General features: G+C 36.4%; 1 protein-coding gene across 1 annotated transcript in view; it reads right to left on the minus strand.

Annotated features, from left to right (window-relative positions):
* Window positions 1-25,755, minus strand: part of LOC141494999 (contactin-4) — a 582,571-nt gene that overhangs the window by 267,366 nt on the left and 289,450 nt on the right. Inside the window, exon 4 of the mRNA XM_074196081.1 lies at window positions 22,160-22,255. Within this exon, the coding sequence (XP_074052182.1) occupies window positions 22,160-22,255 (96 nt within the window). The remainder of the gene's footprint in view (window positions 1-22,159; window positions 22,256-25,755) is intronic.

Below are 25,755 nucleotides of genomic sequence, written 5' to 3' on the forward strand. Positions count from 1 at the left end.
AAGTGAGCTGAATTTTTTTTTTAAATATTAAACATGAGGAAATAAAAATAGAAAGCAATGTCAATTTGAATTTAAAGTTCTTTAACCTGAGAATGAGCTGAACCTCTTAGCACAATATAGCTTTCTTAACCAGACAGACTACAGTGCCAATGAGGAAAGGGAACGTTTATGCTTTTAGTTTTTTTATTTCCTTTTCTTTTTTTTCCTCCAACTTCAGAAAGCCATAGCCTGAAGAGCCTGGCTGACCATACACCCAATGCACATCACTGATCTCAAGGCTCAAGGTCTAGAAATCAAGGCTCTGTCCTTTAATATGCCCAAGTACTTCTAGGCAGATTAGTGCCAATCCCTCGTTCCCATCCTGTTGTCCTTTTTCTGTTCAGGAAAGGAAAGTAAATAATCTTGACTTTAATAGCAATTGCCATTTTCAAACTAGATATGCCATCAAAACAAGTTGAAAGGTCAATGATTCCCTCTACCTACAGATCTCTCAACTCATCTTCTCAACCTTCATCTCCCCAGCATATAGAGAATTAAAATTTCTTTTCCCCTAAAGATTGATATGACCCTTTAGATGATAGGAATATGCCCTCAGGTAAAGGAGAGGGGTTTAAAGGTCTGGATCTAAAAGAAAAACTCACAGATAGACTATTTGATCCCAGAGGTAAGAAAAGCTTAGATTTTAATTCACAGGTTGGACAAAGGTTCACAGGTTACTACAAAGCATTCACAAGTTACTAAAAATTCACAAAAGCTAATAGCAAAGACATTTAAGAAAGGGAAAAGAGGAAAGGTAAAGAAAACAGTTAGGAGATGTGACTGAGCTTAGACCTACTTGGATACAGGCATCTGGATCTGGGGCCATATTGGTAACTACAAGCTATAATAGAAGTAGTCAAGTTAAAAATGGAAAAGAGAAGAAAACTTAGGAGAGAAGAAAAAGAAAAGAAAAACATGGATCAATATAGATCCAGCCACATGGAGCTGGGGCCATATTGGTAGTTACAAGCTGGGAAAGGAATAGTCAAGTTAAAAGAGAGAAAGTGAGAAGAAAAGCTTAGATGAGAGCAGAGAGAAAGAGAAGAAAAACTTAGATCAATATAGAACCAGACACATGGAGCTGGGGTCCTATTCTTCCAGCCATATGGCCAAACCATGCCATTTGGCGGGGGGGGTGAAGATGGAAAAGTCTCAGAGAGGAAAAGGTTAAAAATATTATATAAATTCAAACAACTGGAGGGCAACTAGGTGGCACAGTGGAAAAAGTGCTGAGTCTGAATTCAGGAAGACTGTGTTATCTTCCCTAGTTCAAATCTGGCCTCAAATACTTATTAGCTGGAAGACCCTGGGCAAGTCATTTAAGTCATCCTTTTTGGTTCATTTTCCTCAGCTGTAAAATGAGCTAAAGAAGGAAATGGCAAACTACTCCAGGACCTTTGCCAAGAAAACCCAAATTGGGTCATGAAACATCAGGTATGACTGAAATGATTGAATAATAGCAAAAGAGAATTGGTGACCATAAGCTGGGGAATGAATGACTGAACAAATAATAGTATATGAATGTGATGGAAAATACTATGACCGACTGATTGACCATCGAATTACAGATAAACTTTTCCGTTTAACTTTGCTCTGTGGTTGAAATCTTGTCACCAAATGTTACCACATTGATGATTGTGCTTTAAGAAATGGTAAAAGGGATGTTTTCAGAGAAACCTCTGATTATCTGTATGAACTGATACAGAGCAAATAAGCAAAATCTCAAGATCAATTAATGCAATAAAATAACATTTTGTAAACAGTCAGCCTTGAAAGACTTAAGAACTTTGATCAACACAGTGACCAGTCATGATTCCAGAGGACTAAGAATGAAAATTGCTACACACCTACTGAAGAGAAGTGGTGGAATTAAAGTACAAATTCATTCCCCTTCAAACACATACAAATACACATACTTAAACACATACATATACATATACATGTATATACACATGCATGCCCCCCAAATATATGAATATATATGAATAATATGATATATATATCATATATTACATATATTTTATATATAAAATGGTCATTTCAGAAATTATTTGTTTAAAGGGCTTTGATTTTCTTTCATTTTCAGTACAAGAGGGTGAGTTTAAGGGAATATGAAAAATGTTAAATAAAATGTTCAAAACAAAAGATTCAACAAATAATATTTTTTAAGAAAAGAAAGAAGTGGGAAGGAGAGAAAGAAAGGGAAAAGAGGGAAAAGAAGGAGACAAGGAACAGAAAGAACTTACATTTATATTTTCTTCATGTTTTATCAATCTTATCTCATTTGATCCTGTCTATAGTTCTGCAAAATAGGTCTTTAATGTGTTTTTCTTTCTTTGTGTTCCCAGTACTTAGCTCCAATAGGAAACACATAGGAAACACTTCATAAGTGCTTGCTTTTTGATTGATTATCCCCATTTTACCAATAGGATACTAGATCTCTAAGAAGTTACCTGACATGCTCTGGGTCTCATAGCTAAAGTCAATACTGAAATAAATTATTTATATTTAATAAAGCAGCATAATAGAACTAGGGCAATGCACAGCGATTTTGTGCTGATGAGATTTTAGAAACAGATTGGAGTGAGGAAGCAAAGAAAATATAACCAGACAGAAAAAGGCTATAAGACTCAGACCAAATTGTCATTGTCATCATCAACATTGTTCACATTTATAAAATGCTTCAAATATACCATCTTTACAGTGGTCCATTTAGTTCGATAGTACAAGTATTATCATTCCCCATTTATTGAGTGAGTCAGCTGAGCCTCCACAGAGGTTGCATGATTTCCTAAGGTCACATAAGTAGGACTTGGCAAAGCTGGCATTCATAGGATGAAGCCAGACTTTTGAACTACCAGTCCAGTGCAGTGTATACCCACAGAGCCAAGTTACTGCTCTCCAAGCAACCGTGGACTGTGACAAAGGAGAAAATCACTGCTTTAGCTCCTTCTGCTGCTGATCTCTGGGCCTGCTGGCATAGATTTACCTTTTCAAATTCATGAGCATTATGGCTGATTAGAGATCTTGATGGAAAAATTAGTTGAGGGTTAACTTGGAGTATGAAATATAGTGGTACAAAAACTACCTGTGATACTTGCTAGCTATAGTAACTTAGACAATGTGCTTAAAATGACTTATGTTTATCTGTTTGAATTAATGGGAAATGTAATACCACTGAAAGTGCATTGACTTTAGGTTCAGAGGACCCTTTCAAATATCACCTTTGTTGCTTACTTTCTGTGTGATTGTGAGGAAATCACTTCACCTCATCATACCTCTGTCACATGAACAATGGTGGGGTTGATTAAATGGTCTCTGAAATCCCTACCAGCTCTATGAGTAATTCAGTGAAGTCCCTAGGATTTATCTATCAAGTCATGGGAAGATTTCCTATCTATATTGGTGAATGAAATTCTTACACTAGGAATCTTCTTCACCCTCCTCCTTTTATGTGAATAATGATCTGAGATGATTAAAAGCTATTTGCATTTGTCAAGAATTCAAAACCTTTCCTTCTGATCTAAAATATGAAAACACAGAATTTGATGGAGAAAATTTGAAAAATTTAAGAATAAGGAAGTTAAAATTATCACTGAAATTCTTCTTGCTTCAGATCATCTAGCCATATAAAGAAATTGTCTCCTTCATATGGCCTGCTATCAAATGGGTCAAAGTGGCTAAAATAGTGGAGTGACTTGGGTTTAAAATGTATTTGCTTTGAAATTCTTTGCTAGTTCAAAATGTATTTGTTTAGAAATTCTTTGCTGGAAATTTCTTTTGTTCAAAATTTTCTCTCCTTTTTTCCCATGGTAATCATGGGACGTCAGTTTCTATAATGCTTCAGAGTTCAACATTCACAACTGTAATTTTCATTAAACTCAACTGGAAGTGTTCATACCTAAGGGATTAGGAATATGTTTACTAAATTATGTGAGTGAAAGAATAGCTATTCTGCACAGAAGAAGGAGCAGATGAGAATATTCTTTTATGTTTAATATATTGCAATTGAAATACTTTCCTAGGATTTGCATTCTTAGTTTCTTCTTTTGTCAATAAGAAGCAACTACAAAAGAAAGAAAACTTTGAAACAGAAACCTCAAAAAAAACCCTATTTTCTCTTCCATGGAACACAATAGATACAACCTGCAAATAAAAGATCTAAATGATTTTGATGGCAGAATCTCAGTGTCCATGAGGACACTTGTTTTTGCTTTTGGGGAGTCACAGGTATGTTCTATGTATACATTTCACTACATGAATACAGAGATTCTTTGAGTACTCTGGAAACATTCTGTTAGGAAGAACTGTTGTACATCCAGCTGGGGCTGTCATATGGATGTATGAATTCCTGGAGAGTGTTAGTATAACATGACTTCTTTCCAGGGGTTAAATTTGACAGTAAAGATTTCAGTAATATGCTAACCTATAACTAGCTGACATGAGAATAGCAGGGCATCCTTAGCAAGGGAGAGGAATTGCTTTCTTTCCTGCCTTCAGCTCCCTGTTGGAAGTACTAAGGCAGTCTTACCCAAGGCAGCGTCCATGTTTTGGGGGTACCTACTATGTATTTAGACTAAGTATACATTGTCCTAAGAGTGGGGAGGCAGTGAACAAATAGTCTGCTTCCCTAAGTCAATCAAACAAAAATTTATTAACTACCTACTCTCTGTTCAGGAGCTAAGGTTCAGTACAAAAAGGCACCATCTGTGAAGCTAGAGACCCAGAGTTCATTGCTTATTCCTTATTTATATAGTAGTGCACAAGTCACTTAATCTGTGACTCATATGGAAAAAGAAGGGATTGATTTCTTAGATTCCTTACATCTGAAAATAAATGATTCTTTGATTCTACTGTAAGTTCCCTAAGAAAAGGGACTGGTTTCCTTCCTCCCTTCCTCCCTCCCTCCCTCCCTCCCTCCCTCCCTCCCTTCCTTCCTTCCTTCCTTCCTTCCTTCCTTCCTTCCTTCCTTCCTTCCTTCCTTCCTCCCTTCCTTCCTTCCTCCCTTCCTCCCTTCCTCCCTTCCTCCCTTCCTCCCTTCCTCCCTCCCTTCCTTCTAATGCAGGGGAAAGATGAAAAGAATTGTGAATGTAAAAATTGGATGGGGTTTCTCTCTCCCTTTCTTTCTCTTTATTTTTCTGTTCACAGAAAAGTGATCATAGTAGCAGCTATGGGGCAGTCAGATGGCACAGAGCAACTAGAGTCAGGGGGACATGAGTTCAAATCCAGCCTCATACACTTAATAATAACCTAGTTGTGGGACTTTGGGCAAGTCACTTTTTTTTAGATTTTTTTTTTGCAAGGCAAATAGAGTTGAGTGACTTATCCAAGGTCATGGGCAAGTCACTTAAACTCATTGTCTTGCAAAAAAAAAGAGAGAGAAGGAATTGCTTTTAGTTGCTATTTATTAAATTGTGGATTTTATTCCAGGTGAGCTAATCTGGAAGCTGCCACACTTTCAAAAGTGCTTAAATATTTCAGTCTGTGGATGGAATGATTACCAGAAAGAAAGGGAGAAAGGAAGGTCAAAGTCTTTTGCTAGCTAATCATGGAAAATTTACAAGGCAAAATTCAGCTATTAAAAGTTGTTTGGGAAATCAAAGAAGTCAAATATATAAGGTCTGGAATTAGTCTAGCAATAGGAAAGACTTTTTACTTCTAGAAGCTCATTTCCTACAAATACAAGCTTTGTTATGGCTACAATAGCTATGCAAAGATGTGATGAGTCATAGTCTCTGAATAGTCTCAAAGAGAATTCACAAGAAAACATAAAGGAAAAAGAAACAGTTATGGACACCAGGTTAACTGCTTAGAGATAGATGACTTTGAAAATATTTGACTCCTTTCTGATGATATCTAATTCCAAGAAGTGGACGTGAAAAATGTTCCAGACATAGGGGAAAGTCTATGCAATTCTATAAATTATAGAATCATAGAATTTGAGCTGGAAGGGATATTAGTGGCCATCTGATTCAACCCCTATCATTTAATAAGAGGAAGAAACTGGGGCAAGTGACTTCAGCATGAGAGACAAGATTTGGATCCAAGTTTTCTTGCATTCTACCATATAGTGGGAGAGAGATTTTCATGTATATGGAATAGCTAGTAGTTTATTTTGCCTCTGATATGTTACATTGGTATATAAAAAAGCTGAATCTTTGAGCTACCATCAGAAATGTTACCCTCCCTCCCCCAAACATTAGCCACTTCTTCATCTCAGCAGAGATGAAGCAGCCCATAAACTCCTAGTAGAAGTTACGTGCTGCTTGGCATAGAGAAAGAATAGTATTTGTTCAAAACTGATCTTCTCTCCCTTAATTCTAAGATCCACCAAAGGAATAAGTAGAGGGAACAATGAAAAACAAAACAAAACAAAAACAAAAACCACAAAGCTTTCCACAAACTTTTCTTTATCAATCTGTGTTCTTGGGCTTCCACTGCAACTTCTACAGGCAAGGCTGTGGGAAATGTAGGAGAATAAAGAGAGGGAAGGATTAAATTCATTGCATTTTGGATACCAATAGTCAGAAGCCACTGCCAAAGAAACCTAACAGACCCTCAGGTATATCGAATGCTGCCACTTCATAAATATTTACACCAGAATAGAACAAGAGTTCTCCCTGTGATCGATGCTGATTAACTGGTACAGTCTGCCTTTCTGGTTTTTCTTTTGTCTTCTTTTCTTAACAATATTAGCCTTGAAATTCAACTCTGAAGCTTCATCCCGGCAGGGAGGTGACCCTGGCTTCTGGCAGGCCCTGGAGAACAAGTTCTGGTGGGTTCTACTAACACAGAAAGGAATTCCACTTAAGCTGTACATTGTCAGTGTAGCCTGGCTCAGAAAAGGCTTATCATTGCAGTTTTGGACACAGTGACAGGGAACTAGACCTGGACACAGGAAAACTTGTGTTTATGTCCCTTCTCACATAGCTTACTAACATAGTGAGTAAGACCCTTGGAAAGGCACATTATTTCTCTTATTTTTCTCCTCTGTCATTTGGTTGGATTCAATGGCCAGTAGGGTCCCTTTATGCTTTGGGTCTATTATGCTATGACCAGGCATTAGGAAACTATAACTGAAACAAATAAAAACACAAAATCATTCTGAAGCCTATGTAGTTCCCTCCTATTCTTATTCTGTGACAGAAACAAAAGAAAAACAATTATAGGAGTGGAGCCAGAAGATGCTCTTAAGTCAATACACATTAAATTTTGCCACTTTTTTTACAAGGCAATGGGGTTAAGTGACTTGCCCAGGGTCACACAGCTAGATAATTATTAAGTGTCCAAAGCCAAATTTGAACTCAGGTCCTCCTAATTCCAGAGCTGGTGCTCTGTCTACTGTTTCACCTAGCTGTTCCTGTTGGCACTCTTAATATGAGAGCTTACTGCACTCAACTCTCCTTTAGACTTGCCTTGCCATTTTCTGCTTCAGATAGATGCCAGTTGATGTAATATGATTGATACCAAAATACAATTTTATGTATGTAGTCTATACAAAAATCTTTTTTGGGAAGGGTCTTTATATATGTATACATACACACACACACATACACACACACACATATATATAGATTTTGGGGGGGGTGTGGTCAGTCACTTTAAATAACTAGATGAAACAGGAGATGGAGTACTAGAACTAGTTATGTGACCCATAGCGAATCACTTAACTCCTTTCAGTCTCAATTTCTTTTATCTGCAAAATGGGGATGATAAAAGTGATTATCTCAGAGGGTTGTTATGAGGTGCAAATAAGATCATATATTCAAAGCCCTTTGCAAATTTTAAAGAGCTACATATATGCTAGTTTGTCTTATTATTTCTCAAGAAGCCCTGCAAAATTACACAGGCCAATGAACTAGGTCTATAATCAGCACTTAGCACATTTATTCTATTACTTCATGGCTTCTAACAGTCAGATATTTAGTACTGTCAGTGGGAGAATTCTGCCCATGCAACTGTCCCTTTGGTCCACTTGACTAGCCAAGGTCTACTACTGTGATTTAGTCTACTGAGTGTCCTTGGCCTAAAAAGCAAAATTTTTCAAGGTCAGGTTGAACTGTGTTAACCAGTGCACAATTGGTGGTGTTTGAAAAAAGGACTCATTGGATGTTGCCATGACCTCCTGGAGAAAATGAGATCCATTTTCATGGAGACTTGACAGAGCCAAAGAGACAGTCATCACTGGCTTATGTGAGGCCCTAATCCTGATAAGGAAACAAGCATAGTTATTATCTTTCCAGGGAGAAGCAAGCTGAAGCCTAGGATGGCCTTGTAGGCACTCTCAGCCAATCATCATTTTTGTGAGATCTCAACAACCCAGACTGAGCACTATATTATAATACAGTACATAATATATGTATATATATATATATGAATATATTTATATATATTGGTTCCAACATATAGTCCTCCCATAACTTCTCAAAACCACATGGATTATATATTTTGTGATTTACTTTAGATCTATGTATGTAGAGAGATGGATAAAAAAATTGATGAGGGGGTGGACCCAAGATGGCAGCATAAAGGCAGGAATTCCAGGAAACTCGTTCCCCCCAAAAGCTCCAAAAGCCTTCAGATTATGACTCTAACCAAAATTTAAGGGGGGGGTAGAACCCACAGAAAGACTGAGTGATACAATTTCCAAGTCCAAGACAGCTTAGAAGTTCTGCAGGAAAGCTCTGTTTCACTGGGATGGGGGTTGGAAAAAGTCACTGTGAGTGCAACTGCAGAGCAGCACAGCAGGGCTTAGTGCATAGATCCTTGGGGACACCTGGATCCATGCCTGAGGAGGCAGTTTCCAGACCTCCTGGCCCAGGGATCACTGGGAAAAGCTTGAAGGGGTGGTGAGAGAACTCTGCTTCATCAGAGTGAGTGCCAAGAGAATGCGGGCCTCAGAGCAGCCTTGTGCTGAGAACCTGCAGCAGGAGAAGCCAGCCTACACCTCCAGAGCATAGCCCACAGATGGTAAGGGGAGATCTCTCTGCTCTTCCTGGGGTAGGACTCTGCTGTTTTCCCACACTCAAATTCAGGTTGCAGTTTAGGCTCCCATACCACCATAGCCAAGCAGGGACCTTCCTCACAGATCTAGGGCAGGGGCAAGGGCCTGTGGTCATCCACATACTGAAGTACAGGCAAAAGAGCCTCTCATAAAACCTTGGCAGAATTAAGATCCCTGTGGGTTGTCCCAAAACTCCCCAAAGCCTTGGAAGTGAGGTAAATCAGTCTTAGGCTGAGGAAATGAACAAACAAAAGAAAAAGAAGAATCTGACCATAGAAAATCACTTTGGTCTCATGGAAGATTCAGAAGATGACAAAATTGAAGCTTCTGTACCCAAAACCTCCAAGAGAAATAGAAAATGAGCTTAGGTTATGAATGAGTTCAAAAAAGACTTTGAAAAACAATTAAGGGAGGTAGAGGAGAAATTGAGAGGAGAAATGAGAGTGATACAGATAAATCATGAAACCAAATCAGCAACTTGGTGGAAGAAATATAAAAAAATACTGAAGAAAATATTATGTTAAAAACCAGTTAAGACTGAATGGAAAAAGCAACACAGAAGGTAAATAAGGAGACAACTGCCTTAAAAAGCAGAATTATCCAGCTGGAAAAGGAGATAAAAAGTTCTCAGAAGAAAATAACTATTTCAAAAGCAGAATGGAACTAAAGGAAGTCAATGACTTTGTGAGAAATCAGGAAGAAATAAAACTATTCCAAAAAAAAATTAGGGGTGGCTAGGTAGCACAGTGGATAGAGCACTGGCCCTGGAGTCAGGAGGACCTGAGTTCAAATCTGGCCTCAGACACTTAATAATTGCCTAGTTGTGTGACCTTGGGCAAGTCACTTACCCCCAATTCAATTCCATCAAAAAACCCAACTCCCTCATCCCCCCCAATCAGAAGAAAATGTGAACTATTTCATTGGAAAAACAACCAACCTCCAAAACATTCAGAAGAGATAGTTTAAAAATTATTGGGCTACCTGAAATCACGAGCCTAGCCTTCATTTTTCAAACTGTAAAATTGCCCTGAGATCCTAGAAGCAGAAAGTAAAATAGAAATTGAGGGAATTCTCTGATCTGCTCCTAAAAGAGATCCTAAAAACAAAACTTCCAGGAATATTATAGCCAAATTCCAAAACTCCCACATCAAATAGAAAATATTAAAGCTGCCAGAAACAAACAATTCAACTACCATGGCTCTTACACAGGATCTGACAGAATCTACATTAAGTACTGGAGTATGATATTCCAGAAGGCAAAAGATTTTGGTTTATAACCAAGAATCAACTACCCACCAAAACTGAACATCTTCTTTCAGGCGAAATGATGGACTTTCAATGAAACAGGGGACTTTCAAACTTTCCTTTTGAAACAACAAGAATTGAACAGAAAGTCTGATCTCCAAGTACAGGACTCAGGTGAACCATGGAGAGCACAGATGAGAAGGATTAACTATGAGGAACTTAATGATTTTGAACTGTTTGTATTCCTGCACAGGAAGGTACTGATTACCTGTATGAACTTTCTCATTTATAAGAACTGTTAGAAGGAGCTCTTGTCTATATATAGACAAGTAACAGGAAGGAGCAGAATATAATGGTATAATATAGTAAAAAGATGGAGTCAATGGGTGATAAAGGAAAGTACTGGGAAGAAGAGAAAGGGGAGGAAGGAGGAGCTAAGATATTTCACATAAGAGTCAAGAAAAAGCTTTTTTCAATGAAGGGAATGAGTGAGCTTTCATTCTCATCAGAAATTACTGAGAGAGGAAATAACAAACACACTTAATAGGGTATAGAAATCTATCTTACCCTAGAGAAAAATGTGAAGAAAAGGATGGGATAAGGGGGTATGGGGGGAAGGAAGGGAGGGGATAGGTGATAGAAGAGAGGGAGGATTGTGGAAGAGGGTACTCAGATGCAATGCACTTTTGGACAGGGACAGGATGAAAGGAGAGAGAGAATAGAATAAATGAGAGTGGGAAGGAATAGAGTGGAGGGAAATACAGGTTGTAATAGCAACTGTGGGAAAAAATATTGAAGCAACTTCTTTGGTGGACTTATGATAAAGAAGGCAACTCATCCCAGTGACAGAACCATTGGAATCTGAACACAGACTGAAGCACATTTACTCTCTCTCACTATTATTCAGCTTTTACATCTCTTTTTGGGGAGAGGGGTTTATGATTACTCTCACAACAAGATTATTGTAATATATAAAATAAACAAAAAAAATTGAGGGGAGATATATAGAAGGGAAACAGAGAAGAGTAAAGACAGATACAGAGACAGAGATTAAGACAAAAAGAAATAAAAGGAAACATTTTTCTGGTCTCTAATCATGTGAAGGCGAATGTGACTATTTCCTTCTATATCAGGAAACTTAAAAAAGGTTCTTCAACTGGGACATTGGCTTTCATAGATGATTTTCTTCAGGCAAATATCTTTTTGTTGACATGATTGATTGAGATGTGTAAAGAAAATACAACCCCCACTCTGAAAGATACTTTGTCTAAAGTTCAAACCACAGGACTTTTGTTTGATACAAAATTTTCTTATTGCTATGTAGCATGTAGCAATACTTCAGGAAAATGCAAAGCAATGTGAAAGACAGATCTAAAGATTCACTTTGGAAAAACAAACTAGGTATAGGCTGCATGTTACATGGGTTATGAATCAATTAGATAGGAAGTTCATTGAATTAGTCCTTTAATATGTATAGCTTGGACAGAGGTGATAGAACATGAACTGAGTACAGATATGAATAGTTAAAGAAAATCTAAAGGCCTGAATTTGGGAAATCACAGCACATCTTCACTTATTTCAAATTATTACCACAAAAAAAAATTCTTACTAGATAAAACTTGGTTCATTGGAAGAATGCTGAATTTGGAATAGCAACTTTATTTCAAATCTTTATTTTATCACTTTCTAGTTATGATCTCAGACAAAAAAGCCTTTCACCTCTCAGCCCTCAAATTAGGGGATTAGAGTAGATGATCTCTAGGATTTTTTTTCCACTTCTGAATCTATTTTCTTCTGATTTTAGTAGCCTAATCATAAATACTGGTGCAACTAAAATAAAGAAAACAATCCAAAAGATAATTAAAAGATTGAGTAAAAATGATATCAAAGATAAAAAAGGTGGGAAGTTGACTAGTAGTGTAAGTCCGGTTGACTGTCTGAGGAAAGGTTGGGGAAACTATTTTTCTGCCAAAGGTTATTTAGATATTTATAACATCATTGGTGGACTATATTTAATAAAGCAGTTAACTAATTCACCCCTAAAAAGCTACTAGATTTATTGACTTTTGAGTCCTGCCTGTGGTTGACTTGCCAGGCCTGCAGGCTAGAGGTTCCCTACATTTTGAATGGTGCACTAGTATCCCAGAGATGTTAAAAGAAAAAGACCTCCAGTGAATTGAATAAATGATATAGGGAGGGTTGCTGGGAGAGACATATAGATAGATAGATAGATAGATAGATAGATAGATAGATAGATAGATAGATAGATAAAAAGATAGATAGATAGATAAAAAGATAGATGGATAGATAAACAGACTGACAATAATATAAATAAAGGTTTGAGATTTGCATTAATGGAACTGGTACCCAAAGTAATAAAAATCTCTCATCCACCAAATAACCATCCAAAATTATATATTATAGGTTGACAGTATTCAATGTATATTTTAAAAACATATTTGCAAATTCCTTTTTTGGGGGGGGGGATTTAGAACATCTTTTCCCATAAAAGGTATATTGTAGAAAAGGTTATATAGGTCCTGATGCTAACTCCTGCCTCTTTTCCCCATCCCCATTTGAAGGACCACATATTCAGTGCTCTACAGGGCATTAAATCTGATTCTCTGAATGAGGAATTTGAAGCATTAAGGAGGTTATTGGTATGACTTAATATGATCCAGAGGTGACATTTGAATTTAAGTCCTCAGATTCCAGAGTCAAAGTTCTTCTGACAGTTTCATGGTCCCTCTCTCTTATGCATAGTTTTCCTACACTAAAGTGATACTTTCAGAGCTCATCATGAAATAGACTGTCATGGAGACTGCTATGCCACAGAAGTGCAGACTCTAGAAGGTCATATCACTGTAGAAAGACTTAGGTATTCTTAGTGACAGATGACCATGGGTTTGTTAGTCTAGGACTGGGCTAGTTTGAAGAGACTTATCAACAGAAGTTGTCCATGGAGTGAAAAAAATTGGATACAGCTAGTTTTGAAGACCATCCACAGAAGTATAGCAAGATTATTATTTATGTCTCTTGTGGCATTATCCACACTAGTAACTTGAAAATTTGAGAAAAGTATATTAATAATTTAATCTTTGATGAACTTAACATTTCTAACATTGTGCCTATGGGAAAGCCCATTCTGCATTAGTAGATCTATAGTTGGACAAGTTCTCAATAAACTAGAGAGTCCAACCTTCTTGCCTTACAGATGCGAAAACTGAGTCTCAGGGAAGTTAAGGATTTAAATAAGATTATATATGCTGCAAGATTCAAAGGGTCTGTATGATTGTGAATTTTGATTTGTTTTTAATTCGAGTATTACTGATCATTAGAAAATATTTCCTCCCTGTCAGGATCTGTCAGAATTGCTGCATCTTGGGGATGATCTTTATTGGGAGGGGATGTTATTATAGAGAGAAGAAGATGGGGACATATCTCAGTAACGGGGATGAGTTACTTTTAATTTCCTTTACCTCTTCGTAGCAATCATTCTTCAGATATTCTGAATTAGAATTAGTTTCTGGGGCAGAGTGGGACTTTAGGACTCAAATTTCTTACTAATGCTAACTGTTAGTATTCCTAAATCTGACACTGTATATATAACATCCCCCAAACACAGATGATATGTTTGAAAGATGCAGGAAATAAACTTTATTCTTATATATAACAAAAATATATAGCTCACCCTTTATTCTTACATGATATGTAAGAATATAAGTTTCTTGAGGGTAGGGATGGTTATCTTTTTTATTTTATATCTCTAGTACCTAGCACATTGAATAGAATGGCAACTGCTTAATCAATTCTAATTTCATTGAATTGATTTGAAATGTAAAATGTTTGTAGAAAGTGCCTGTAACCACAACTCACTCTTTGATATAAGTAATAGCTTTATAACCTTAAAATATTTATCTGGTCTGAAATTTGAATTTTCCTGCCTCCTTTTTGCTACATATTTCTTTTTTCCACTTGTTTCTCCAAAATTTGTGAGAATTATTTCATTTATCATGTTTAAATTTCCATTAATAACATAGCACCTGGTACCTGATAACCATTTGGTAAGTATTTGTTGATTATATGGCTTTAAGAATGTTTTCAAGCACTGGTCTCCCTGTCATTAGTCAAATATCTTTTTCTTCTATATAAATGATCTTATAACACAATTTATACATTATTTATAATAGAAATGAAATATGAATTTGCATAGTCCTATACAGTGTGAGCCTTGGAAAGAGTCTTCTAGAAGAAATATTGTTGAACTTATATGTGGCATCTTAAAAAAGAGTTTTTAAATATTTAGAGAAATGATTAATTAGCATTTTGGTAAATAATAGTGCTAGCTGAAATCCACCAATTGCCTACTTAAAGTTATTTAAATATAAACCAAAAACCATACATCTGAGAAGAAAAGTATATCTTTGGTTTTACATCAATTTCAGATACAAACCAGGAAAAAAGGTTAATCTTAAACTTTTCCAAATAAAATTATGTTTAAGACTTTGCTATTATAATAATGATGATGATGATGACATTAACACCTTCCCCACCTCTACAAACATCAGCAATAGCAACAACAATAATGATGCTATTACTTTTGTTTATTAACAAAATATACTAACAAAGTGGTTAGCAGGATGATTTATCTTTATTCCTTACTTAGTTTTTTCATCTGTAAAATATGAAGATTTCAGAATAGAATATCCAAAGTCTCTTCCAGTTTTAAATCTATGATCCCATTTACCCCATTATACAGATTAGATAAGTGAGACTCAGAGAATAGAAGTGACGTGTTCGAAATTCCATATGAATGAATAGAAAAGCCAAGGATAAAAATTGAAGTTTTCTAGATCTTACTCTGTTATTCTTTTCACTGCTGAAAGCAAAATAAATTAAAGAAATATCCCTGAAGGTAACATACATGAGCAGAGAGGTGGTTTAATTGAGTCCACTATATGATATGGCAGTAAAAAAAAAAGATAATATTGTTTTGTGCAGCATTAAATAAGGTAAGGTGCTCAGAATGAGAGAGGTTAGAGTGCTTCTCTACTATGTTCTGGTCAGTCCACATTTGAAGTACTGCTGAACAGGGTACTTTTGAAAGGGTTTTGATAAACTGAAGAAGGTCCAGAGGAGAGCAAAGAGTATGGTAATGGTCCTTAAATTCATGAGAGATGGAGATTGGTTGAAGTACCCGGGAATATTTATCCTAGGGGAAAAGAAGACTTATATGGAACTTGATAGCTTTATCTTCAACTGTTTGAAGGGTTGTCACATGATAGAGGGATTAGCTTGTTTTTTGCTTCTTTCCAGGGGACTGCATTAGGACAGATGAGTAAAAGGTACAAAGTAAAAATTTAAGTTTGTTGAAAGAGAAAACTTCCTAAAGATAAATGATATCAGGAAAAGTAATTGGCTGCTTGGCTGCCACTTTATTTGAGGTCTTCAAGCAAAAGCTAAATGCCCATTTGTCCAGTAAGTTTTTGAGTAGATGATTATTTATTTTTTTCTCTGAGGCACAAAATCATTCTGAAATTTCATAGAGTTTTTGAAGTTGCTGTCTATTTAATCTCCATAGTTATATAATTCAACAAGTATTCCTTAATCTCAGAAAACATCAAAATACTTAGAACTGGGGGATATGTCATATTGAATCAATTGTTTGCTACTCAGAATTCTGAGACTGAATGACTCAGTTGGGACTTGATTCATTTCCACTACATATAAGTGTAGATTTCCTGGCTGACCTTGAGTTATGATGATATTTATGTAGCCTTTGGAGGTTTTCAGAATACTCTTTATATGAAAGGGGAAGGTATTGTCTCTAAGAAGAGATGAGCAGAAAGGTTTCACTATATTTTCTGGCATTGCCATCTATTCTGCAAAGTGGAAATCCCTTAGTGAAGACTTGTTAGAGTTCTGCATATTCCAGGCTTAGGGATTTTTGCTTTTGACTTTACATAACCTTGGCAGCCTGGAGGAGGAGAGGTCTGAACAAAGAAGTCCATAGAAAGTAAGAAAGGAAGAAAACAAACATTTATTAATGGAGGAATTGCTAACAATGCAATATTGAACAGGCTGTTCCAGAGGGAGACAAAACAGATTAAGGGCAGTAATGCAGCGTTGTGAATGACCCTGGACACACATTCCTATGAAAATACCTCCCTCTTACAATTTTGTAAGTTTGTGAATACTCTTCTCTATGGGCATTATGTGCTTTGATGAAATATCATGTGCCTTACTTTTGGGGTGAAATGTTATCTATTCGTATTCATCCTTTGCCTTCTGTTTAGGATGTTTGATGAGTTCATGGTGCCATCTTGGTTTATTTGCTAATTGGAAAGCTAGAGTAACAGGAGTATAATTCTCCAAAAAAATCCTGATTAAGGATGTTTTATTAATGTGACTACTCCCTCTGGGAATTTCATGATCTGCCATCATTCAAGGTCAGGTTGAATAAGTGAGTCAATGAAAGGATGTGGGTAACAGACCTACAGAAAGTGACTGAGATAGAGTCAGACTGAGAGGATCATGTTCAGACTATATAAACATCTCATTTGATCCTTACAATCATCCTATCAGAATTACCAGTATTGTTATCTCCACTTGCAAAACATGAATAATAATAATCTATTTCACAGCCTTCTTATGTAGATTAAATGGTATAAAATACTTTTAATGCATTTATGTATATTATAAGAATGTATGTATTTATTTTAAACTAGACCTTTATTTCATTAATATGGGGACTCCAGTTGAGGAAATTGCTCTTACTGGGTGCAGATTAGAGCTGGCTGCATAGTGTAATTTTAAAGTGCTGTATCCTAAATGTTTAAGTGACTTGCCCAGGGTTACACAAGGATGCTGGGCTCACACTCAAGCCTTCCTGATTCTGAGGTCAATTCATTCTGTATTAAACCATATTACATCTTTTTGTGGGTTTTTAAAATTACTACACACCAAAATCTAAAGCAGAATTTCTGAATGTAATCGTCATCACCACTGCTGATCTCCCAGATGCACATCTCCCCTCTCAGTATCCTTGTAGCTGACTCTATTTTACTTTTTGTTCAAAGACTATTCTCCATGATTGCTACCTCTTTGATATACAATATTTCCCTTAAATGGATGTTACCACCTAATCAACAAGACTCATTTGATTTATTTTACAAGAGGACAATTGAAATAAAAACTTTTCTTGGAAGCCCCAAGACTCACCTGTTTCTTTTGAGCTTTGTTATAAAGATCATCAAATCCTAGGACATAACCAGCTGGTTAAAACCTGGTGAGGAAAATTCCTGGTCTTCCCCCCAGCTTCTCTGTACTTCTTATGAAGAAACACCAGTGACAAATAGTGAATTTTAAAAACTCTCGAGGGACAGAGCCAAAATTCAATAGTGAAATCTATTTAACAACATTGAATCTGGATCAAGATACACAGAGTAAGAGCCAGCAAAATGAGGAACCAACAGTGATGGGGAGATTACTAAAAATGCCTGCCAATCAGAACTCATTTCAAAATAGATTAATTGCTGTTCATTTTTCTGTTACCCTGAACTGACCTGACACATGACATTGCAGTCAGAATGGGACACATAGCATTACTTACAATGGATTTCATGCCATTTTGCAAGTACCCTGCTGATAGAATAAAAGGCTGACTCATTTCCTTCCACTGCTTGATCTCTTATGATTGCAAACAGGGATGCCATATGCTCCAACTAAAATGTTCAGTGAGCCCAATAATTCAGTGAGTCTGCCAGTCTCAAGGCAGGGAGATGCACACACCAGAAAACCCAATGACAGAGAATTCCTATTGTACATTTTATGTTGGAGGATTTCAGGTTCCTGGGGATGAGATGGAAGGGAAGTGGAACAATTTCATTAAAAATGAGCAGCTTTGTTTAACAAGACCGTCTATATTGAGGAGATGACCTCTCTCAATTTTTGATCTTTATTTCCTCAGTCTGTAAAATTTCCTTCCCCTTCTTTCCCATATAGCTAGGCTGATGCAGTTTCTAATGAAGCTCATAATGTGAATATTTGTTTCCTTGTCGTTCACCATCACAACTGTCAGAAATGTCAGCACAGCTCAAGGAGCAGGATTTTAGAGTTACTGAGCAGCTTCCAGGAGAGATAAACATTACCAGAGTCTTTGATGTGGCTTTTTAAAGGGTTACCCTTTGGAAGAGGGAAGAAGATTTCGGCTTCCTTAATTTTCCTATGATGTTTTCATGATTTTCCTTACTTAAATGCAGCATTTCATCCGTAATGCTTTTTTCTTTAGATACTTTCATTGGTCATCTCAAGCATAGTGTAGTTAACAGCAACAACGATAACAACAACTATGGTGATGATGATGATGTTTGTCCTTCATTTTTGAAGAAGACCTTAACATCAGGGAGGGGATCATGACAAGTACGTGAATTGGACTTGAGTGAGGGGATGCTGTACTAAGTCACCAGCCTCCCTTTCACCTCCAGTCAACTGGATCCAATGGCCAGATTGGAATAAGGACCAATGGAGATAGACCTGGATGTAAGACAAGCAGGGTCAAGTGACTTGTCTGACGTCTCACAGCTAGTAATTCATAGTGTCTGAGGCCAGAGTCAAACTCCTGTCCTCCCAACAAATATGATGGGAGGAACAGGTGAGGAGAATGCTAATACAGGAAGGGGCTCTGGGGCAATTCAGCCCTCCCTTTCACATGAAGAAAACTGGAAGGGCTGGATGTCTATCTAAAGTCTCATTGCTGGTTTAGATCCAGGATAGACTCCCTGGGTCCTGGATCTAATGCATTTAATTACCCTCCTGGGACCACTTCAGGATGGCCTCCCATGGCCACCCTTCTCTGCTCTTTCAGTTTCCATTTTCTGGAACAAGATTTTGCCTCCTAACTCTCCTTCTTGCATGTGATGTTGAAAGCAAGTCACCAACCTCCATGTCCATCATCCACTGATGGCATATACATCAGGCCATCTCTAAGCCTATAGACCCCTAGGGATCAAGAACTGACTCGATTTCTCAGGTTTTCTCAGCCTTTTTTTGGTCTGGACCTATGTGTCCATCAGGTCTCCTCCCAATGGTGTCAGTGTAACTCATCTGCAGCTTACAGTTCTCCCATTTGCCCAATGGTATCACAGTCAGAGACATCACCACCTTCTTTTTCTTCTTCACCTCATAATTCAGACAATAATTAGCATGGAACAGCTCATATGCACAGAGGTATTTAATACCCAACCAGCAAATAGTCCTCCTGGGATTGAAAGTGTTACACCAGTTAATCTTGTTCTCTTACTAACTACTATCTAGTTTATCTCATGTCTCTTACTAACTACATCAAGGGAGAGCAATTAACAGAATCATGAATTATCCCTTTATTTACAATGTCATGCCAGAAATAAATGTTAATGTAGTTTTGGTAAAAAAAAATGTTTTCATTTTTAAGCACTGAATGTAGTTGGAGAGAATGAATGTAAGACTTCCACAATTCAAAACCATTGAGAGCAAAATTTCCTTCATTAAGAAATAAGAAAGCAGGTAAAGTCTTTCAGGTCAACCAATACCCTGTGGCATTTTTAAAAATAGGCATTGAAAGCACAAAAGGAGGCTAAATCACTAATTTGATAACTTTCTCCCTACTTAAGGCTTTAGCTGAGATGTTGAAAAGTTGTGACATTTGAAAATGGGACAAAAGACAAAGGCTTATTAGCAAAGTTACTGAAGTAAAGTGTATTTCAGTGGATGCCAGAATTAACAGAAAACCTTTTTAGTTCCATGGAGGCATTTAGAAGTAGGGTCATTTGGAGCCATGTCAATCAGTAGAAATTGGTATAATCCTAACCTTTGACACATAATAACTACATAGCCATGGATAAGCAAATGCATGGAGCCTCTTTGCAAAACAATGGGGACAATGACATCTTTGCCATAAACCTCACAGGGATATTGTGAGATATAAAGATGTTCCATGGAAAGTGATTTTAAAGCACTATATAAATTGAGATCATGGTCAGTGAAGTGGAACATAATGGAAAGAATGTTGGAGTTAGAGTCAAAGGAGCTGCATTCAAATCCTGGCTCTGCTATTTATTGCTTGTGAGACTTCACACAAGTCATTTAATTTCTCTGAGTCTCAGTTTTTTCATTTTGGAAATGAGGGAGTTAGACTAGACAGTATCTAAATCTTAAAGTTGTAAGATTATGATTTCATGATCACTAGTATCAACACCATTAACACCTAGTACCTTTGATCTCAATTATTCATAACTGAATTTTGACCTGAATGATCATTTTTTCCATTTTTCTAGGTTAATGAAGGGCTTCCTTTTTTGTATATCATAGTTACTCTTGACAGAAGAGCAAAATCTATGGACCCCATTTCAGATTAATGTCTGTAAATGCATACAATTAGAAAAGAAATTAATTATAAAAACATTTGAATAAGTGGAATCCATTTTTGCCCATTATTTAGCATTTGAAGGAAAAGCCATGGCACAGTGGAAAGGATAATGAATTTGGTGTAGGGTTAAAATACATGAATTTCCATTTGTTACATATACAACTAGACAAGGAACTTCTTTTGGTAGCATCATATCATGAATTGGGCATGTGCTTGAAGGCAACAAGTCCCAGCTTTAAATCTTTTCTCTAATAGCTATTACTTGTGTTACCTGGAGCAAATTACTTAAACTCTCTGTGACTAAGTTTCCTCATCTGTATAGGGAGAGGGTTGCTTTCAGTGACTTCCAAGGTCCTAATTCTATGATTATGCTTTATTATCACATTTTTTTACATTTCTACAATTAAGTAGTGGATCTTAATTATGTCTATTGAGTGTCTTCATCATTAATCCAGTCAAACTTTAGTCTTGATTTATTGTTTTTCTGAAGATTTTCTGGCTAGAATACCACTGCTTGGTCTATATTGAAAAGACATCCAAAAAAAGGGGAAAGGACCTGTCTGTCTAAAAGGATTTATAATTGTTCTTTTTTTTGGTAATTAAGAGTATTAAATCAAAGATATTCCCATGAGTTGGGGAATGGCTAAAAATTGTCACATATTATTATAATGGAATATTATTGTGCTGAAAAAATGACAAGTTGGATAATTTCAGAAAAACTTAGAAAGACTTACATGAACTGATGCACATTGAATGACAACAGCAATATTATTTGATGAAAATCTAGAAATAACTTGGCTATTCTCAGTAATATAATGATCTAAGACAACACCAATGAACTGGCTCCAGAGAAAGAACTACATTGATTCCTTTTATTTGGTTCTTCTTGTACAAAATGATTAATGTGGAAACATTTTACATAATTGCACATGTATTACCTATATCTCATTGCTTACTGGCTCAGGTAGGGAAAGGGAAGGAGAGAAAGAAATATAGAATTTGGACTCAAAACTTTAAATAAAAGTGTTAAAATTTTTTACAAAAAAGATTTCCTGGCTTCTCTGGTCACTAGATATTTTTGCTTTCATCTTTACCAAAAGCAGATTTTGCTGATAATAGAAAGCAGTGCCTTCCACCCAACACCATGTTAAGTCAATAATAAATATTGGCAGCATTAGCTATTTGGCTCCATCCAAAAAGATGTCTTTGACAGTGGTTTACTCAGGTGTCATTTTTCCCTTTTGCCAGGTAGATATTAAATGGGATGGAACATTTTCACAATCTGACATTTTCACATCCTGATTACAATGGGCACCCAAAATAATTTCTCTTCTACTCTGAGGTATCATAGAAAATTTTACAAATTGCACATCCCTCCTGAGTTGGTGCCAATTGAGGGAAGAACTTTTGACAAGATGGAGAGCAGGCTACTGATGGGCACAAGTGGACTTGCCTGTAAACCTTACCTCCAGAATGAGGTGGGGGACCACACAATAGCACCATCCCTTGACCTTGGCGGACAGACACAGTACTTCTTGTTCTTGTTTTAAAGTTTTCCAGATCTATTGGAAGAAAGAGAAGAAAGAGAAAGAATATTATAATTGTAAGCTCCAAAATTACAGCAAACAGGTGATGGGTTTTCTGATTCAGAGAGGAACATCTAATGGAAAAGAAATATATGCCATGAACAATGACATGAAAACTCACTATTTTTTCCCTTTTTCAGTGTTCTTACTTAAAAACCATCTTCACATTTTAAAACCACAGATTCAATGAACTTGAGAGCAAAAAGGAATCATTTAACTCAATCTGTTTTAAGGGCAGCTGGGTAGAACAATGGATAAAGCACTGGGCTTGGAATCAGGAAGGCTCAGTCATCATTATGCATTCAAATCTGGCCTCAAATACTTATTCACTGTGTGATCTTAGGCACTATCACTATCACTATCACTATCGCTATCGCTATCGCTATCGCTATCGCTATCGCTATCACTGTCACTATCACTATCACTATCACTATCACTATCACTGTCACTGTCACTGTCACTGTCACTGTCACTGTCACTGTCACTGTCACTGTCACTGTTTCCTTCAGTTTCCTCATCTATAAAAATGAATTGGAGAATAAAATGGCAAACCATGGCAAACCACACCCAGTATCTCAGTCAAAAATCCCTCCACCCCCCCCATACCAGAAAAGGTGTCATGAATGACTGAAATGACTAAACAACCAAAACAAAATGAAAAGGTAGAAACTGAATAAAGTACCAGGTCTGGAGTAAGGAAACCCTGAATAATTCAAACCTTTTTAACAATTCATTCAACCCCTATTTGTCTCTGTTTTCTTTTCTGCAAAATCAGGATCATTCATAATTGTACATGTATCACCTAAAATTCATTGCTTACTGGCTCTGGTAAGGGGAGAAGGATAGAATTTGGGATCAAAATTTTAAATAAAAATGTTTGAAATTTTTTTAAAAAAGATTTCCTTTCTTTTGTGGTTACTAGATATTTTTGTTTTCATCTTTATCCAAATCAGATTCTGCTGATAATAGAAAGTGGTGCCATCTTCCCAACACCATCTTAAGTCAGGATGTTGTGAGGATAAAATGAGGTAATGTTTGTAAAGCCCTTAGTATAGTGTCTAGTGTATACTAGACACTTTGTAAAAGTTCCTTTTGGTTGTTAATGAAGAAATGAGAAAACTGAGGTCTATAGATGTGATATGATTTTTCTGGTGTAACAAAACTATTTAGTAGTAAACCAAACTCTACCCCTAGACTAAAACACTTTGTTATCAGTCAAGCAAGTGAACACAAGCATATTTGGTTTTGGAGTTTTCTATATTAAGCCTTATAAAATTGAAGAATCATAAATGAAGACCTTCATTCTATAGAGGTAGAAACAGACACAAATAGTTTAAATGACGTTACCCAAGATCATATGGGTAGTAAGTATTAAGGTAGGTTTTGATCCAGGGATTGCTGAGTCTGAGCTCAGTGTCTTATCTATCATACCATGTTGCTTTTTCTAAACTGAAAAAATATTTCATCTATTCTAACTTTTGGCATATATGGACTTGGCATTTGGATGTTGCCAGTGTTTTTAGTCAAATGTACCAACTCATTTGACTTTCCAGTCATCTTTCATTCCTTGCATAGGACACATTGTCTAGCCAAATGGATCTTCTTATATCTCCCAAATATGTTCATGTTATCCCACATTTGTCTGGACTCTTTCTCTGTCTGGAATATAATCCCCAAAGATAATATTTTTAAAATTGCATGAGTATATTATATTAAGCTTTATAAAGCACCTTCCAGAGAACAAGTTCTCCATTTAAATAATAATTTACTAAAAGTCTACCATGTGGTAGACATAGGTAACACAAAGGTAAAAGTAAAACAATGTCTGTCCTTAAGAGCTAAATTATTTTGTGTGGAAACAATACACATAGATAATTGAATACAAAATATATGTAGAATAGAGAATAAAATATAATACAAAATATATATAGAAAGGAAAGTGTAAGCAGTGGGATGTAGTGGGGGAGAGGGTAGCCCAGACAGATAAATCAACACTTAAGCTGAATATAAGCTTACATTTTTATATTTATATTTATATATTTGTACTTAGTTTATATATCTAAACTAAGTATAGTACAGATATAAAGCAATACTTGAGCTGCACTTTGAAAGAAGGGAGAGAATCTAATGGCCACAGGTAAGGAAGGATGGTATTGTGCAAAGATTCAGAGAGGAGAAATGGAAGATAGTAAATGAGGAAACCAGTTTGAATGAAGCATACAATGGACCAAAGTAGATAATATACAAGAAGCATGGAAAAGTAGGCTGGCACTCAATTTGAAAGCCAAATGGTTTTATAATGCTTTAAAGGTTGCAAAAACTTTTTATATGCTATGTTATGTTATCACATTTGGTTTTTACAACAAGTAGATAATATTATTAACTCCATTTTACAGATAAGAAAACTGAGGCACAAATAGGTTAAGGGACTTGCGCAAGATAATAGGACCAGGAGGTATCTGAGGAAGGCTGTGAACTCAGGTTCCCCAGTCCAGGTCCATTATTTGACCCATTCTACCACCTAACAAGCCAGAACCCTGTACCATCTCTTGTAATATTTTTCACAGCCATCTCATGAATTCCATGAGAGTTTGGTTTATGTCTTATGCTTCCACAGTGCCTAGCAAAGTGTCTTCTGTACAAAGAAGCTTATCCTAAAATATTTACTGATCTGGGTGTTTGGTACCTTGAAATCTATAAATCTCAATTTTACCCATTTTTTAGCATTATGAAGAGAAAGACAAGGGTCTTCACTAGAGTTCCTCTTAGAAATATATTTCATTGAAAAACAACCTAAAAAGGAATAGCTTGGAAATGTCTAATTGATTAAATGTCTTAAAATTCACTGTTTGATTTCTCTGAGAGCTAGAGCACATGTTCAGTGAATATTTTTAAAGCTAATTTAGATTTATTCAGAGAATTGAAGGCATAATGATTTATGACAAGTTTTTAAAATGCTATAGTATTCACAAGGTGTTATTTTTGCATATTTTTTAACTCAAATTTCCCTTACTTCTGCTAATAAGGGGAGGGGGGGACAGTTGAAGGAATCTAGAGTTATATCTGGAAGTGAGGCAGCCCAGAAAGTAATTCCCTTCATTATCACATAGCAAACATTTATGGGCTATGTGCTAGCCCAACATGAGATGTGGTAGGAGATTCAGTGATGGATAAGAATCAGCCCTTGCCCTCTGGGATGTTTGCCATCTATTTGGGGAAGATGAGTCCATCCATGAAAAGATCCCATTGGAAAACAGTAAATATAAGAGCTGAATGAGTGGCTGTAGGAGCTCAGCATAGGGGAAAAGATCATTTCCAATGGGGATTTCAGGTAAGGGCTCTGAAAAGGCAAGAATAAACCTCAAAAGCTGGTTCTTTTTTTTTTAAGATTTAAATCAGCCTTTTTAGATACAAGGGCAAGCAGTCAACATCACAGTAATTCAGATATGTCATTAAAATTGCATTTGCATGTATTT

This window comes from Macrotis lagotis, chromosome 8 (assembly GCF_037893015.1).
Source record: "Macrotis lagotis isolate mMagLag1 chromosome 8, bilby.v1.9.chrom.fasta, whole genome shotgun sequence".
Lineage (NCBI taxonomy): Eukaryota > Metazoa > Chordata > Mammalia > Peramelemorphia > Peramelidae > Macrotis > Macrotis lagotis.